Genomic DNA, 18,628 nt, shown 5'->3' on the forward strand with positions numbered 1-18,628 from the left:
TTGCTCTCTCTCTCGCTCCGCTCGCTCGCTCGCTCTCTCACTCGCTCTCTTAATCGCTCGCTCACTCGCTCTATCTCGCTCCTCTCGGTCGCTCTCGCTTGTTCGCTCTCTCTCACTGTCTTGATCTCTCACACTCTCGCTCGCTCTCTCACTCCCTCTCTCTCACTCGCTCTCTTAATCGCTCTCTCTCTCTCGCTCTCTCGTTCTCTCTCGCTCCTCTCGGTCGCTCTTGCTTGCTCGCTGCACTCGCTCTCTCTCGCACGCAAACGACGGAAAAACGTACCGAAACAAAACGCGGCGAGCGACGCGTTACCCCCTCTCTCGTGCTTTCCGCCATCGCTCGTCGACGGCGAACAATCCCCATGGCCGTGACCCTGCCGCTCGCTGCCCCCATTCACGAGCAGCGAGTGTCGCACTCAAAAGGTGCCGGGGGGGTGGGGGTCGCGTTTTAAACCCCCGTTTCACCTTTAGCTGGCCCGCCGCTCTCCGCTGAAAGGGAGCCTTTATCTGCGAGTCCGGGAGCCACCCACGCTCAACGATGTCGAGTTGCCGGCTCGCCGCAGACAAAGCCCCCCACGGTCATGCGATCGTAGGTGTCAAAATCGCTTGTTCTGTAAAACGCGGTGTGACGCAAAAAAAAGGTAATGGCAAAGGTGCAGCCCTGCAATGTCTTGCTGCTCGTGCCACTGGTAGAGGAAGGTAGAGGCTCCACGAGAGGGAGCCCAAGAATACCGGTGGGAATTTTTTTATTTTTTAGGCCTACTCTTCCACGCGCGACAGAGGTGGGATTTACGCGCACATTGCCCCCGCCGCACGCAGCCGGTCCTCCGCGAACTCTCGCGATACCCACTCACACCGCTGGGTAGACAGATGCTGGGAGAGGTGCAAGAAACTTGCTCCGTTGTTTCAAATGGAGATGTAATCGGACCCTCTGCGCGCGCACGAGAATGTGTGCCTTTCTGTCTCGGTGTCTCTCTACGTTTAGAGGTGCGCGTGCATTTGTGCGCTTAGTTTGTACTCGTGTGTACGCGTGCACGCAGGCAGGCAGGCACGCTTAGGAAGCTGTGGAGCAATAATTAATTAGCTCACTGCGCTACGAATCCACAGACCCGAGTTGAGTACCTGGTGCGGTCTGTAAACATGGGCATTGGGGAGACAAAGGGGGCCGAGCGTGGTGCTGGTCACGCCGCCTACTTGTCCTCTCTGCCAGCCTTCCGAGGTGCTTGCTATAACAGCACTTGCCCCCAACAGTGATGAATGCTACACGGGGGATCTTTGTCTTTGTGCACGTGGGTGCACAGCCGCTTTAGCGCCCCCCGTGTTTTCACAACTGCCGGCCACTCATGTTTGCCCCCGAGTGGGGCGGGGGGGGGGGAGTGGGCAAAGTGGAGGGAGTTGGTTAAAAAAAAAACTCGTGTGTGTCCCAAACCCAACCCCAACCTCGACCCTAACCCCAGCTCCGACTGAATGCTGGAGCAGATGTCCGTCTCGTCCTCCTCCTGCTCCACAGTTCGTCCCACAATAGCTTTCGCGCACAGCCGCACTCGCACCGATGTGTGAGCGGGGCGCTCGGTTGTACAGCGCACGCACGCTTCGCATCAATCGCAGGGCTGCCGCGCGCGCAAGTGCGCGCGCGCGGCGACACTGACGGCGATGGCGACAGGGCAAAGCTATCGTGGTGATAGATTCATCCCTATCCGTCGGTGTTTGTTGTTATTGTCGTTGTTGATATCGCTGAGTGGGTTTTCCGCGCTGCGCACAGCTCTCCGACACACGCGCGTTGAGGGTTGTGCCACTTTTCAGGGTTGTGCCACTTTTCGTCGCACGCGCCGCTTCAGTAACTGAGTATAACAGTTCGTGACGAAGCTCAGAAAACCATCTATTGTTTTTGTAATTACTAAGGTTGTTAACCGAGCCCAAATTGAATCGACGTTCTTTAGCTGAAAGGTCCTGTGGTTCGAGCGCTTGACCGCCAACCTGAAGGTTGTGAGTTTAAATCCCAGTCGGGCATCGATTCACTCATTCATCATCATCATCATGGATTTCATCATCAGTATCATCATAGTCATCAATGACCGCATAGTCAGCATTGCTGGCATCATCAATCGTTGGTCTTCTTTTTCAAGGTCAATAAATTGTTCGTCACTTCGTGGTTGTCTTGTCAATGAACCGGCTCCTGCTATGGGAACACGGAGTATTTTATTTATTTTTACTACCAATTCTGCCAAGAGAGAACGGCGAGCGGGATTACGTTGCTCATTTGTGCGTCGAAACTTCTTTCGCTTTTGACTCGTTAGCCCACCTTGTGAACACTCTCAAAGCTGTGGTGGTGATTGATCGTGTCACGTGAGCAAGGTTTGGGCCGACGTGTCGAGCTCATCTCGAAGCAAGTGGTTGCTATGATGATGACAACGAGTACAAGTATTTCATGATGATGATTTCTGCGTTCGATTACCAAACTCGGTCCTTTCACCGTAAATATGATATTCAATGCTCTTCAACATCGCCACCGTCATGACATCATTACCGTGTGCAGCATTATCATCGTCATCGGCACATTAGCATGGCTCATAAAGCATTCACGAAACTCGCCGTAACGTCATCATCACGTGCCTTGTCATCGTCATCAATCGTCACCACGTTAGCACGTCTCGTCATCACTCGTTGGATGGTTATCATCGTCGCGAGAGAGAAAAGTATCGCCGTCGATGTTGTTCAACAAGCGTACTCGGTAATGCTACGCGCACACAAGCGGCGACGTACACGATACACGCCAAGGCTTTCTGATGAAGCCTCCGGTCGATCTTCCCTCTGGAGGCGTTCGCTCATTCTCTTCTGCTGCCCTCCATGGTCTGGAACGCCTTCCTTCTTCCGCCAGCCGTCCGTGCTGTTTTGGCTCCCCTACCTTGTTCAAGTTCAGGCTGGAGAACTTCCTCTCCTCTGCCACTAATGTGGTGATGCTCAATGGATTCACACACTTTAGACACTCGGCTCCTCTGCAAACGCCGTCTTGTAGACGTGAGGCGAGTCCCGTAAGCAAGCACCTATTAACCCTTTCCCGTTCCGCTGACGTACGCGTACATGAGCGAAATGAAACCGGAATAAAACCTAAAATAAAATAACTTCATTGGTACCGAGGCTCCCACAAGGCCATGCGGGAGGGCGTGTGGCGCAGTTTGTCGCCAGTGATCATTGAATGCGGTCGGTTCGCTACAGTTCGCTGCCGTGAGTACAATGTCTTTAAAAACAACGGTGCACTTTCCAAAATTCTGAGGTGAATGGGACACCCAACCTGCAACTTGCCAGACATCTCAGAAACACGAAAAGGTTAAGGTCGGAACGGCACGGCACGACGGAGGGTTGGTGTCATCGGCAACACACCGAGCCATCTCTGTCTCCCTTGCACCGATATTCACACACCATGCAAGGCATTCACTTCAGGCTGAGTTTGACCCTAGGGAGAACATCCAGATGTAAGTATGTACGTTGAACTTCTATCGCACTGTACCTAGCCAACCGTGCTAATTGGAGGTGCGGGAAATCGGCGGTGCGGATATCGCTTGCCAATATAAAATAAACACGCGCAGTGTTCTTGCACAGTGTATTGAGATGCGGTCGCTTTTATCATAATCGTGATACCGTAGGTGTCATCATCATAATTGTGTTAATTTATCATCATTGTGACAATGCATCATCAACATTGTAATAATGCATCATCATTGCAATACTGTATCATCATTGTAACAATGTATCAACATATTATTGTAACAATGTACCATCAATGTAACAATGTACCAACATCATCATTGTAACAATGTACCAACATCATCATTGTAACAATGTACCAACATCATCATTGTAACAATGTACCAACATCATCATTGTAACGATGTACCAACATCATCATTATAATGATGTACCAACATCATCATTGTAACAATGTACCATCATCATCATTGTAATGATGTGCAACCACCACCACCGTGACGCCGTGCGCGCCGCTCGCCCCGCAGGACGCCTCCGAGTACGCCGAGCTGCCCGTGCGCCACAACGAGGACTCGCTCAACCTGGAGCTGGCGGGTCACGTGTCCCTGGACGGCGTGGCCCAGCGGCCCATGGACAGCGCGCACACCAAGGCGCTGCTGCTGCTGCTGGCGCACGTGGGCCGCGTACCGCTGCCCTCGCCCGACTACGGCACCGACACCAAGTCCGTGCTCGACCAGGCGCTCCGCGTGTGCCAGGTGAGGGTCGGCGTGTCGGTCAGTGCTGTGTGTTTGCAGTTTGCGTCTTCGGTGTGCCAACCACCACTTCCCCCCACGGTGGCGGGATGTTAATTACCTTGCCTGGTATGCAGGAGGTCATGGGTTCGATGCCGAACCTGACGCCTGTATATATGGAGTTTGTGTGTTCTCTTTCTCTCTTTCTCTAAAAAAGAGCTATATGAGCTCAGTAGGGCCTTACCACCCCTCCGATTAGCACGGTTGGCTACGTACGGTGCGAAAGTTGTTAAACAATCGTAGCATTGTCAGACTGTAGTCGGAGCTCCTTCGTTGGAGGAGGGAACAGCAAAACGACACGAATTCTCTCCACTGAAGCCCTCTCGTCGTGACCAGCAGACCCCGCCATTGGCATTCATCTCCTGAGCACATTGCTCCCTTCATGCACAAGAATCGAGTAGATTATTATTAAAATCGTATTCATCAGCATCATTATAAACATCTATGGTTTTAATCAACAGCATCCTCAAGATCATCATGACTTACCACGATTGTCTAGCCTGTTTAATCAGGAGCTGCAGTATTGTTCTAAACATAGCATCGACAGTAATATAGAAATATGTTTTTTTTTGTTAAGCATTATCATCTCCATTTCAGCACCATCAGCAACAGCAGCACCGTCAGCAAGTTTGGCTCTACAGATACCCTAGCACTTGCTAGACTATCCTTCTCTCATTGCTCTCATGGAATGTTACTAATACTCGTAGTTTCTTTCAATCTATTATTATCTGCCCATCTTCACTATATAATGCGGACGTGTGTGTATCTTTGTCTTTATATATATGTTGGGAGCAGTGGCGCAGTGGTTAGCACACTGCGCTGCGATGCACACAAACGGCCGACATCGGTGACAAACATCTAAACTGGTCCTGGGCCCCTCCCCTAATAGTTCGACTCAACATTAAATTAGTTTTCGGCCCGGCGTGTAAACATCGCCACTGGAGAGATGAAGACAGCCGGCGGAGCATGGCTTGGCTTTGGCCACGACATCCTTGTGTGCCGTGCTGGCTGTAATAGGCGCTCGCTAACAGGGCTTGCACGCAGCAAAGAGTCCGTCAAGGTTACCGGTGGGAAGGTGTCTTTACGTACGTACACATACATGTATATGTGCGTACACATACATGTATATGTGCGTACGTGTGGAGAGATGTTAGCTTCCTCGTCTGGTGTACAGGAGTTTGTGGGTTCCATCCCGACTGACGCCTGTATATTTGGAGTTTACGTGTTCGCCCCGTGGTCATGTGGATTTTTCTCCGGGACCTCCCGATTTTTCTCTCCGCATTTAGAATAAACACCCGCTTAGACTGTTTGGCTGCTATCAATTTCCACACGATAAGCCACTTCGTTGAACTTTCATTTGTGGCCAGGTCGCTTCCGAAAAAGAGCTACATAGCTCAGTGGGGCCTTACCTGGTAAAATTAAAAAAAGTTTTAGTTTACATATATATACATGCTTGTGTACACGCATGCGTACACGTGTATGAACAACACATTGCGCTCTTGATGTCACTCACCTCTCTGTTGTGAGTGTCTGTGTGCGAGACCCCTGCCCCCCAACCCCTCGCCTGTCGTGTCGCATCGTCTCATCGTGCCATCTTCACATCCCGCGGCCCCTTTGAAATCCGACACAATCTAGGCCTGGGGGACTGGGGGAGTGAAGGACAAAAAAATATATAATTATAATAATAATAATTAAAGCCCCCCGCCGCCGCCCGCCCACATAAAAGTTAAGGAGAAACTTTCCAGGATCTCGCAAGCTGTGAGCGCGGATTATTTTCGGAATGGGCCAGACGTGAAAGGTGGTCCCTTCGGCTGACCACCGCAGAAATGTGAACGCGTGGTCACGTGGCCAGAGCTGTGGGTCATGTGTGTGTGTGTTTGCGTGTTGAGTAAATGAGCCGTGTGATGTGTTGTGACTTAGCGGCTGGCTCGGTGGTTTGAAGAGCCGGGCGCACAGTCGTGAGAGGGCACGTGTTTGAGTCCAGGACTGGTGTTCGCTCGGCCGTATCGGTGCCCATCATCATCATTGTTATCATTACAGTCGTCGTCACTACAGCCACAACAGCCTCCACTGTCGTTGTCATCACCACCCTCATCATCACAACCACCACCATCGTCATCACGACAACCACAACAACCACCACTGCCACCATCATCATCTTCTTCACCACCCTCATCATCGCAGCCACCATCGTCACCACCATCACCATAGTCACCACCATCATCACCACCACTATCATCGTCATGACAACCACAAGTATCAATACTGTAATAACCTAGTCATAACCATCATAACTACAGCCACAACCATTGTTACTACTACCAGAAACGAAATCGTCATTTCTGCAGGTTTCATAAATAAAACAACTGTTGAGGCTGCACTACTCACTTATGGAAAGGCAATATTGGTGTCATCCTTATAAGAATGTGGCATTTCCACCACTGCATGTATGTACGTAGGTTGAACTTATTTTCCACCCACCGTACGTCGCCACCTGTGCTATTTGGAGCTTTTCCAAAGGAAAGGAACAATTCCCAGTGCTTATTTCGGTGTGGCGATACTTTGCGCACTTGGACACTCCGCATACACCGTCTTGTAGAACGTGGGGGGCGAGTCCTGTAAGCAAGCTCCTATTAAGGTCGGCACGGCACGACGGAGGGTCGGTGTCGTCGGCAACACACCTAGCCATCTCTGTCTCCCTTGCAGCGATATTCACACACCATGCAAGGCATTCACTTCAGGCTGAGTTTGACCCGAGGGAGAACATTCACGTATCGCTTTGCTAATCACACCTCGTGCCAGGGCAAACGTTCAAATACCACATGCCGGTAATGTTTTGCATGGCTGGAAATCGAACCCAGGTCGCCGGTTTTATAGCACAGTCATACCGAAACACCAACACTCCCCACAGAGGCAAAGATCCCCCGTGTAGCCTACACAGGCTGTTGGGGAAAGTGCTGCTAGCGAGCACCTGTGAAGGCCGGAACTGCGCACAAGGGGGTGGTGCAGCCAGCACCACGCCCGACCGCCTTTGTATTCCAAGTGCTGATGTTTATATACTGTACCAGATGTTCACTTCAAGCCGAGTTGTGTGTATGTATGTTGAACTTCTTTCGCACCTTGCCTTGCCGCCCTTGCTAATCGGAGGTGCGGGAGTTGACATGGAGGAGGCCCTGGTTCAGATACACATCACCAATGTTGGCCATGAGCGAGAATGGAACTCGGGTCGCCGGTTTCACAGCGCATTTCACACTAACCGTTACACGACCGCTCCCCGCATACCCACACACACGCGCGCGCACCCATCATACACAGGATAAAGCGGTGTCTAAACCTCTGAACAGACCTCGCGTGCACACACACGCGCACACACGCGCGCGCACTCGCGTTTGTCGGTAAGCATCACTAAGCTCGCAATTGCATTCGCGACGACTTTCAGAAGAAGCGGCTGATTTAAAATTGGCCCTAATTGCCCTCATCCTCAAACGCTGCAGCGATCTGGGCTATTTATAAACGGGACTTCGTTTTGGCCAGGGCTATGTGCGCCCGGTTGTAAAAGGCTCTGAGCTCACGGCCATGCCATTGACAGATTGCCAGCCATTCCGGTTTTCTGCGGCGGGGGGGCAGAGGGGGGAACCTACTGGGGGGGTGTCCACGCAATTGGGGTTGGGGTGACTGGTGGGGTAGATGGGTGGGCGAGTGGGTGGATGGGTGGGTGGATGCAGCCCAGAGTGATGGATAGGAACGGGGTCAGATAAAGACCCTTCTCTAATGTTTCCTTGGTATTCTCAGGTTGCAGAATAAGTTCCGGGCAACAGGGCGAAGGCTCTCCTTGCCTGCCCGCTGCTCTTTGGGCCTTTGAGGAGGGGCGAGGATGGGGAATGGGCGTGTGGATTGCTGTTGAGACGGAGTAAGTCGGGAGTGGGTTTTTTGTTGCTGCTCGAGAGAAATAGAAGTTTGTGACGGCGTGTGTAGTGTACGCGTTTGCGTGTGTTACGTACGGTACGCGCGTACAGGCGTACAGGCACGCGTGTTTGCACACACGCACGCACAACGACAAAGGTGTCCCGTGTAGTCTTTGACACACTACTTGGGCAAATGCTGGTAGCGAGCAGCTTTTCAGGCCAATACGAAACACGGTAGGGGATTGGTGTGGCCAGAAACCACGCCCGGCCACCTTTGTCTCCCCAATGTTGATGTCTTCACGCCGCAACCAGGTACTCATTTAAGACCGAGTCGACCTAAGGGCGCAGGGCCCAGAGCCCATTCAGGTAATCGTCACCGGTGTTGACCACGTCCGGGAATCTCAACCCGCCGACGCTGGTCGCCGACATCCCAGCTAACCAGCGTGGAAGCCACGTGCAGGCACAATGCTGGTTACTGTCGCGAGTCCAGAAAATACCGTATTAATTACGTCTAAGACATGGCAAGGCATCGGTAGGGGCGGGGGGGGTCTGGGAACAAACGGCCACTGCAAAAACAGACGAATTAATGTAATTGCGCTGCGAACTGTGGGGGGGTGGGTTGGGGCGCGGGTGGAGGGGGCTGTCTGTGGAGCGGGCCGGATGCCGTTCTGCCCGTGCGGCCAAACGTTTGGGTTGGTTGGTGGTCGGGGGTGGAGCGAGCGAGCGAGAAGAGAGAGTGAGGCAGAAGACGAAGGGGTAGAACAAGAAACGAGGCCCCTTTAATTGCCCACAATTACTTTTCACATCCTAACCCTCCGCTGTTAAAGGCAATTTGAGTTGGATTGGGGGGTACATCTTCCTGAGAGTGCTGCAGCGAAAGTCTTAAATGACTCCCCACAGACAACCCACCCCCCCTTCAAACGATCGTGCGCCAGCGTTGGTAATTCCACGTTACTGTGGCAGGTGTACAAGTGGCGGTGGTGCGCGTAGGATGGCCGTTGGATTGACCGTCGTGGTGCTGCGTTTGTAGAATTGTAGAAGTGTTTGTGACGATCATAACGATGATAATGATCCTGATGGCAAAGGAAAGTAAGAAATTAGCCATCAGAAATGGAGTCGGGCAGTGCCGGATTATCCCAGTAGCACAAGAAGCTACATATGTAGTAGCTACATATGTAGTAGCTACATATGTAATAAATACCCAGCGGGGAAACGTGTCCATGCAGCACCAGCGGAGTGGCATCACAAGTACCGTGGCAGTGTGTTTGAAAGTCACTCCAGACTTTTTCACCCGTTAATGAAGCTTCAAGACCCGTGTCTTGACGGGGCCGCGTAACCGAGGTTTATAATCTACACGACAAAAGTTAGTAATTCCTCATCGAGTTACAACTTCACTATTTGCTTTTATTCTCAGAAAAAAATGTCGCATTAGTAATGGGAGAGACCGTGCTCATCTCTGCTGGCAGCCCTGAGCCAGTGGTGGAAATTCCACGTTAGTATGCCAAGAAGGCCAGTCTTTGTGTTGACTGACCACTCTTTAAGAATTTGCTTGCCCGAACAAATCTGGCTGGAAAATATTGGCCTCGAAAGCCAACAACTGGCTGATGGACTTAAGCAACATATTTTTATTATTCATTTATTTGGAGACTCCGAACGGAGCTGCGATGTATGTTTGCTTCTGCCCACAATGCTCCACAGCAACGCGATAATTCGTCAAGAGCGCCAAGAGAGTGCGACCCGTTTTTGACGGCCTCGGGGTGATAGATCACGCTTTGCAAAGTGTGTCGGCGACGCGGTTGTCGCGAGCGCGGCCTGTCCTGGGCCGTGCGCTCGCAGCGCTGTCAGCTTCGCGTAAAAGTTTGAGCGCAGAGCGATACTCGCCAAGGGCGCTCGCTCTGCACAGAACGCCAACGCAGAGGCATCTCCAAGAATTATCGGCGGTGGGGAAAGAAAGAGAGAGGGGGAAAAAAGCTTAGAGGACATCTTTCTACTCTCGCGGCATAAGTCAGGATGTGACCCCAATGCACTGGTTGCCCAGACATGCAGGTGCACGTTTTGGATTCTTCGTGTGTGCGTGTGCGCGTGTGTGCGTGTGTGTGTGCGTGTGTGTGTGTGTGTGTGCGTGTGTGTGCGTGTATAGCTGTGTGCGTGTATAGCTGTGTGCGTGTATGTGTGTGCGTGTATGTGTGTGTGTGTGAGTGTGTGTGCGTGTGTGTGCGTGTGTGTGCATGTGTGTGTGTGCATGTATAGCTGTGTGTGTGTGTGCGCTTGGGGAGCAGTGGCGGTTTAGCGCGCTACGCTCCGAACCCCGGCAACCCGAGTTCGATTCCCACTCATGGCCAACTCCAGTGACGATAAACGGAACCGGTCCTGGGCCTCCCCTAGGTCGACTCTGCCTTAAATTAGTACCTGGTGCAGTGTGTAAACATCGCCATGCGGGAGACAAAGACGGCTAGGAGTGCTGCTGGCCACCCACCACCTCGTGTGCTGTGCCGACCTTCATAGGTGCTCACTAATAGCACTTGCCCCAACATTTTGTTCAGGCTACATGGGGTATCTTTGTCTGTTCATATGTAGCCATATATTTTCGTAACCACGTGTCGATGTCAGCTCAGCCTTAAATTAGTACTTGGTTCAGTATTCAAACGGGCACCGGGGAGACAAAGGCGGCCAGGAATGTTGCAGGCCGCTCCACTTGGGGCCAGCCTTAGTGGGTGCTCGCTAACGCCACTGGCTCCGGCAGTCAGTCAGGCTTAACGGGGTGGGGGGGGGGAGTTGCTTTGTATTGCGCGGGACACGTGCGGTTTAAAAGCATACAGCAATTGTACTTGCGACTTGGAGAAATCGTCTTGCTTACAGCAGCTGCGGCGAGGCACAATCGCCGCTGTTTTTATGGGCAAGGGAAGGGAGATAATAGTTTGCGTGTGTTTGGCATGCGAGTTAGTTTAGCGGGAAGACACATACAAATCATATGAGGTGTCCTGTGAAAGGCGCTACGCGGGACTACCAAAATACGTGCACGCTCATTACCATGTGTGTGCGTACGTTGTATTCCATTTCTCTTTTGAACAAAGACGGTTCAGAAGAATATCCCTCGCAGGGCCCAATACAGGCGTCTCTGAACAAGTGCTTTAAAGCGAGCTCGTGATTATTTTGAGTTGCTTTTTTTTTATTTTGTGTCGAACCAACACACCCACCCCCATGTCCTTTCCTCTAAGGTCGCCAGTTCACCAGCATCGATTAAAATAAAACCCGACTGCTGGTCAGACACCGTGCGTCGAACCGGTCCAGAGTTTTGCTTGTATTGCAGCAGTGCTGCTGAAATGATGCTTTTATTTATTTAACATTTTCCAAGCCGGAGAGACGGGATGCGTGAAGGGGACATTGCCAAGTTATTTGGTTACCTTTGAAAAGGCCGGCACGGCGCGCGAGGACGCTGGTGGCTGGCGCCGGGCTCGGCCGCCTTTGTCTCCCCAGTGCCGACGTTGCCACGCCCCGTACCACGTTCTCGTTTAACGCCTGAGCCTGCCTTGCGGAGTGCCCCAGCGCTGGTGCTGATGTTCCTCGCACGATACCGGCGCTCTACGAATATAAAATAAGATACGATAAGACGATAGAAGCACGGTCATTTAGATTTGCCTAACCAGTTCGACTGATGATGAATAACAAAAGGTTTTAACCTTCCTGGCAATACAACAATCGGTGTTAAGATGTTAAAATACCAAACGGAAACCTTTTGCAAGGCATCAGGTCTGCATTAACAACACACACGGTACTTGTGGCAAAACATGCAAACAAAAACACGCTCTAATAATATGTGGCGTTGTCTTTGAAACTGATTGGCCTCCACCAGAGACGGCCTTCTCTGTGGCCTAGTCTCACCACCAGTGTCAGACCAGAGAACGTCAAGAGGCGAACAGCGCAGAGACAATGCAAAAGTGTCGGGACACTTTTAACTCGACTGAACCATGCAAAAGTGCAGCCCACAACAACAACAACGACGACGACACGTGTGTGTGTGTAAGTTTTGCGTCTCGGCATTTCTCTTGGCCGCCGCCAGCGTGGTCCGTCTTCCTCACGATAATGAAGTCTGCGTCGCCTACTGGCTCGCTGCCCGGCCCGGTGGTGGGAGCGGAGACGATTTATCGCAGCACATGCCGGCAAGGCATGACCCCAGCCCGTAGCTTTCTAAATGACTTCTGCTTCTTCCTCTCCCCCTCTGTCTGTGTCCTATGCTTCTCTCTGTTTCTCTCTCTCTGTGTCTGTGTGTCTCTTTCTGTGCATGTCGCTTGCTGCTCGCTCTTTGTGTTTCTGTCACTTCTGCGTGTCTTTGGCTGATTCTCTCCCTCCGTTCCTTCGTCTCCCGAGTTCTCCCGATTTCTCTGTCCTTTGGGTCTCTCTTTCAATGTCTGTGTTTGCGCCAGTTGCTGCCTGTCTCTCTCTTTCTCTCTTTGTCTCACTGCACGAGTATAGGTAGGCCATGGAGGTAGACTCTGCTTCTCTAGCCTATCTATATCATCTACTTTCCTGGCTAAGTATGGACTATAAACAAATAACCATTCACCCAACACGTCACCTCCTTTTAGCTTTTCCCTTTGTGGCTGTGTTGGGTGTTTTTTTTCTTCCTGAACTCCTTTCCGCAGCCCACGGTGTAGCCCCACTGCCTGTAACACCCGTTATGCACGCCGTTTGCCCCATCCAAACTCTGTCCGGGCTCAAACTTACTTTGCTTCCAAGATCGGACACATCCTGGCTGATTTTATTACAGTATACATTGTGAGCATCATCAAATGTATGCGTCTACTGTGTTCGACCAAGTCATTGTGCACTATATAATTTTCACAGCTCATAAATACATCACAGCTCGTATAAATATCTCTGAGTGGGTGGCATTATGTTTAGATTGTGTTACTTGTCAGGACTCGTGGAGTTCAACATGTCGTCAAGGATGGACTCATCCCATCATGCCTCCGGGGTGGGCAAAAATTGAGCGAGCACTTTACACCGACGAAAATTGCTGCTAACGTGGAATTTCCCCCGCTGGCTCCGGGGCCAACGGCGGAGACTTCGTGCCGCGCCCGTTGGCCGCTCGACGCGGACAGACGACGCCGTGAACTGGCCGGTCGATGAATACGTCGCGGCGTATCCATTGAGAGCGGCGTAAGTGTAAAACTGTGCTCGCGCATTGACCAAGAGCCGCTATGCTAATGACTCCACGCGCCCCCAACCTGTGAAACCGTGTAAAAGCGTGCGCCTGTAAATCTCTCCGCTCGCTCGCCCGTTAAATTAGACGCCTCCCCTGGGTCTCCTTTGTGTGGAGGGACTATGGGGAGGGGGTGGGTGGTGGGTGGTGGTGGTGGTGGCAGCGATCGAGGTGTTGGTGGGTGAGCCATTGGGTTCTGCTCGCTCTGCGTTGGGGGCGCGGGGGGACGCTATGGGATGGGGTTCGGGTTGGTGATGGGGGGGGGGATGGTGCGGACATGAATGTGGATTTGGATGGGGCGGGAGGGAGGGTGGGTCAGCGGGGAGTAAGAAAAAGGGATGGTGTGTGTCGCTGGGCATATTGCAGGGGCACCCGTCCAAAGGAGACACAGATTGCCCTTAATTAGAGTGCGTGTTAGCTCCTAATGCCAGCGTGTTAAGTCTGCCGGCAGCGAGCTTGAGGCAAGGCTCCTATGGGGGAGGAGGGGGGGGGCGGGGGGGGTTGCTGCTGCTGCGGCGCGTGGGCGTCTGGGACGAAAAATGGGAAATGGGGGAAAAGGAGCAGGGGGGGGGGAGAGTGGAGATGGGGAAGCGATGTGCAGGAGAAGAGAGAGGTTGTGGGGCTGGCTGGCCGGCTGGGAGAGTGTGTACACGGGGTAGCAGGTGTCTGGATTTTCTAGCGAGCGATTCGAGCATAAATCTTTTTTTCTCTCTCTCTCTCGGTCTCCTGCGATCTTTCTTTGGTTTGGTGAAGGCGGGGGGGGGTTGCTAGTTATTTATTTATTTCGTTATCCGAGAATCGATTGAATGGAAAGGACACATTGCTCGTTGTGGGTTTGCGAGCGTTTTTTTTTCCGCTTTCTAAACATGTGCCGCATTTACCGGCCAGAGAAACAATGAAATGAAACGGATGAATAACACATTTTGCAGAGACGCATGCACAAAAGCAAAGATGTAACCTTAACAGACTTTTTGGCGCCGGTGCTGTCAGCCAGTACCTATGAGGGGATGGGTGGCCAGCACCACGCCCGGCCGCCTTTGTCTCCCCAGTGGACATGTTTACCCAGCACGAGGCACGCGTTTGCCTGTAATAATAATACTTATTTACATTTGTACGGTGCAATTCATCCGTACATCCCCAACGCACCAATCCCAATGCGCTATCATGCACGGTTCAATCCATTTTGAAGCATATTCATTCCACATTACTTATGTTGTATTTCAATGAAGCCAATTATGCAAATGGTGAATTTCCATTGTGTTTCAATTAAGTTATTATGAAAACTGGCTAAACTTGGTTAATTAGAGCAGGTGTTTATATATATATACACAGCACCAGGAACATTTGCGCGTGTGTGTGTGTGTGCATGCCTCTGCACGTTTGCATAATGTAGGCAGGCGTACATTCAAACCTGCTAACGGTGATTTCTGGTGAGTGTGTAGACGCATTCTCTGGTCACTCCTGTGTTCACCCACATTTAAAAACTATATATATTTCGATTTAAAGCTTTCGTGACTGCAGGGATTCATCTTCTTGGTTCTTTCGGTAAAGTCACGTAGAAGGGAAATAATAAAATAATAAAAATCTAACATAATAAAATACAATTCTCACAACGTTTCGGCCACAACGCAAGCAGCCGTCCTCAGGTGAAGACGCTGTCTTTCCGACAGCCCTGTTCTTCTCCTGAGGACGGCTGCTTGTGTTGTGGCCGAAACGTCATGAGAATTGTATTTTATTATGTTTTATTTTTATTATTTTATTATTTCCCTTCTACGTGACTTTACCGAAAGAACCAAGAAGATGAACGATATATATATATATTTTATTTTACCAGGTTTGGCACACTGAGCTATGGAGCTCTTTTCACTAGCGACCTGGCCACAAATGGGAGCTCAACGAAGCGGCTTTTCGCGTGCAAATTTAGAGCAGCCCAATATTCGAAACGCGTGTTTCTGGACGTGGAGGGAAAAACCGGAGGCCCCGGAGAAAAATCCACACGGCCATGGGAAGAACATGCAAATTCCAAATATATAGGAGTCAGGATTGGGATCGAACCCACGATGACCTCCTGTATAGCAGTTGAGGTCGTTCATATTTCACCAAAGATAAATTTGCCAAACAGAAAAAAATATTTTGTATTTTTGTTCGTGGGGTAGGTTTTTCATTTCCATTGCTTTGTCAATGCACTGCAGAATAAAAACTTCCCCGTAACATGTGGGTCGTGGGTGGTCGTTTGTGTGATTATACATCAACTAGATTCATGCAGATAATATTATTTCATAATTTAACAACCTCAAAATCCAAAATTGTACCCCGATTCCGCTACTGGCGTCACGTCGTTAAGACGAAGAACTCGTCCAGATTTCTCATTTGAGCAGTGCCATCCTTGGTGTTCGAGAACGAGCCACAGAAGTAGATGTCACAGAGCTCCCTCCGAGGTCCCTTCAAGTGACCTTTAGTCAGCACAGACGGGGGCCAACGCTTTCAAATGTCGGCCACGAGTCAGATTCAATGTCGACAATTCTCCGCGCTGAAATTAAGCCTAATTAAGGAGGGAACTAAATGTGATGGGAGTTTGTTTGTCTGTTTGTTGGTGCGGTCATTGGTGACCGCGCTCAGCCCATCAACTCGCAGCGCTCGAGAACCCTGTTTTAAACCACACGTGGTGCTTGCCTGGATTCGAACCCAGGTTCTCAGCGGTGCCAGCTCCGCTTCCTGACATCTGATGCCCCCCCCCCCACCCGGTCGCCCCTCTTGATGAATCGCTGTTAAAAAAGCAGTTCTTTTTTTTTACATCGACCATGAGCAGTGAATGTGCAACTGCAATACGGTGAATGAATGAACACATTGCAATCAATGTCGGGAGTGCTTAAATGGCGTAAGTGAGGAACGGTCTGCAAACACACAGAGCCAATTACTGTATGTATTCAACTTCCAGACTCGCCTAAACAGCCTAATGAAATGCTCTGTACCTGGTAGTGCATCGTCCATTGGCAGATTATGTTTCGTGCAAGTTGGCCTAATATATTATTGTCATTTAGCCGCAGAGTTGCTCTTGAACGTGCTATGAGGCAGTGGCTTGGTTAATCGAGCAGTGCGGGGCAGGAAGCGGACCAAGAAATGTCGTGACCTGCCCAGTGTGGTGCGAGCGGGTGAGTGAGTCAGTGGGTGAGTGTTGTGGTTGTTGTGACCTGCAGTGTGGTGCGAGTGGGTGAGTGAGCGGGTGAGTGAGTGTTGTGGTTGTTGTTACCTGCAGTGTGGTGCGAGTGGGTGAGTGAGCGGGTGAGTGAGTGTTGTTACCTGCAGTGTGGTGCGAGTGGGTGAGTGAGCGGGTGAGTGAGTGTTGTGGTTGTTGTTACCTGCAGTGTGGTGCGAGTGGGTGAGTGAGCGGGTGAGTGAGTGTTGTGGTTGTTGTGACCTGCAGTGTGGTGCGAGCGGGTGAGTGAATGGGTGAGTGAGTGTTGTGACCTGCAGTGTGGTGCGAGTGGGTGAGTGAGTGGGTGAGTGAGTGCTGTGGTTGTTGTTACCTGCAGTGTGGTGCGAGTGGGTGAGTGAGTGGGTGAGTGAGTGTTGTGGTTGTTGTTACCTGCAGTGTGGTGTGGGTGGGTGAGTGAGTGGGTGAGTGAGTGTTGTGGTTGTTGTTACCTGCAGTGTGGTGCGAGTGGGTGAGTGAGTGTTGCGGTTGCTGTTACCTGCAGTGTGGTGCGAGTGGGTGAGTGAGTGGGTGAGTGAGTGTTGTGGTTGCTGTTACCTGCAGTGTGGTGCGAGTGGGTGAGTGAGTGAGTGAGTGGGTGAGTGTTGTGGTTGTTGTGACCTGCAGTGTGGTGCGAGTGGGTGAGTGAGTGTTGTGGTTGTTGTGACCTGCAGTGTGGTGTGAGTGGGTGAGCAAGTGGGTGAGTGAGTGTTGTGGTTGTTGTGACTTGCAGAGTGGTCGTGGTGGTTGTTGAACACAGTGTGGATGACTGGTACCAGCGGTGTCAAGATCGGCCTCGATTCGTGACTGAAGCTGCTGGGCAGTTGGAGGCAGTCGCCCCTCCTGCAACAGCGGGGGGGGGGCAAAGGATTGACGCTCACAACAACGAGCGTAGCGCCGGGCGAATAAAATGCAGCAAATTGTCACATTAGGGAGCACAGGCAGTGCATCTGCCAGTCATCTGTCAATCTACCCGTGGCACCTGCTTGGTCTGTCCCGTGACCTACTGCCAGCGAGCCTTCGACACTTCACGTGGCCTCAAAGTGCACCCAGCCTGGCACAAGTGCCATGGTGACGTCACCGTCACTTCTCAGCGAATGGCGGCTGTTGTTGTCTGCCTTTGCTCGTGTGTGTGCGCGCGCACGTGTGTGCATGTGTAAATACCAAAAAAAAAAACAGCGATGAAAATTAAATCTGCCGATACACCTGTGCTCGTTGCGAGCGACAGTGGCAATGCATACCAATGCTTTAATCAACGCACAGTCTGTGCGGGATGCTCAAAAGGAAGATTGGCGGCCCATTAACTATGCTAATAATGAGAAATTGCGCGATTTAATTTAGCGCGTGTGGCGTGAGAGCTCAGCGTCGATGTGATGCGCTGGGAGCCAGGGTGGATGTGCGTGTGTCCGTGTGTGTCCCTGTGTGTGTGTGTATGTTTACACTGCTGTTACAACGGTTCAAGTTTTTATTTATTAAGTGCAGGGCGGTGTTGGGCTATCATGGTCATTCAAAGGTGTACGGCAGCGAGCGTTCAAAGTCACAACAATAATAATTATAATAATGAGAATAAAGATCTGATATTAAAAATTGACAGTTTAATCTTGGCATCCGAATGAGACATTTGCTCCCTTGACCACATTTAGGAGGGGATTAGCGCATTAATGCCCCTCCCGGCCCGTCCATAAGGCGCTCGCCGCTTCAACGGAGTGTTGCTTTCAGGCCGGCACGTGTTGTGTTGTTAGTCACCACCCTCGCGGTTCGGCGACAATTTAACACCCCGACTGAGTTGCGGCCTGGTCTGTGCCCGATGGTCGCGCGTCCGCAAGACAGCCGTGCGTCGAAAGAAGAAATCAATTTAAATTTAGCGCTTGCAGATTGTCACCTTTACAGCGAGTCAAAGACGGCAGAAAATGTTGCAAATATGCTTATTTGACCTTTTTGCCATTGCCTGCTTTGTAAAATCTAGTCGGTTAGAATGGGTGGCTTCAGTTTGTGGTAGCGTTGAGATAACAGCTGTCCGCATCGGGCCGTAAAGTGCATTGTCAATTAA

At 51.2% G+C, this 18,628-nt stretch overlaps 1 protein-coding gene across 2 annotated transcripts in view; it reads left to right on the forward strand.

Moving 5' to 3' along the window:
• The window catches only part of ASCC3 (activating signal cointegrator 1 complex subunit 3), a 108,419-nt gene that overhangs the window by 76,767 nt on the left and 13,024 nt on the right, over positions 1–18,628 (forward strand). For both annotated transcript variants that reach the window (XM_078615590.1, XM_078615591.1), the window contains exon 38: positions 4,014–4,241. In XM_078615590.1, coding sequence (XP_078471716.1) covers positions 4,014–4,241 — 228 coding nt within the window. The remainder of the gene's footprint in view (positions 1–4,013; positions 4,242–18,628) is intronic.

This window comes from Lampetra planeri, chromosome 47 (genome assembly GCF_965212315.1).
Source record: "Lampetra planeri chromosome 47, kcLamPlan1.2.h2, whole genome shotgun sequence".
NCBI lineage: Eukaryota > Metazoa > Chordata > Hyperoartia > Petromyzontiformes > Petromyzontidae > Lampetra > Lampetra planeri.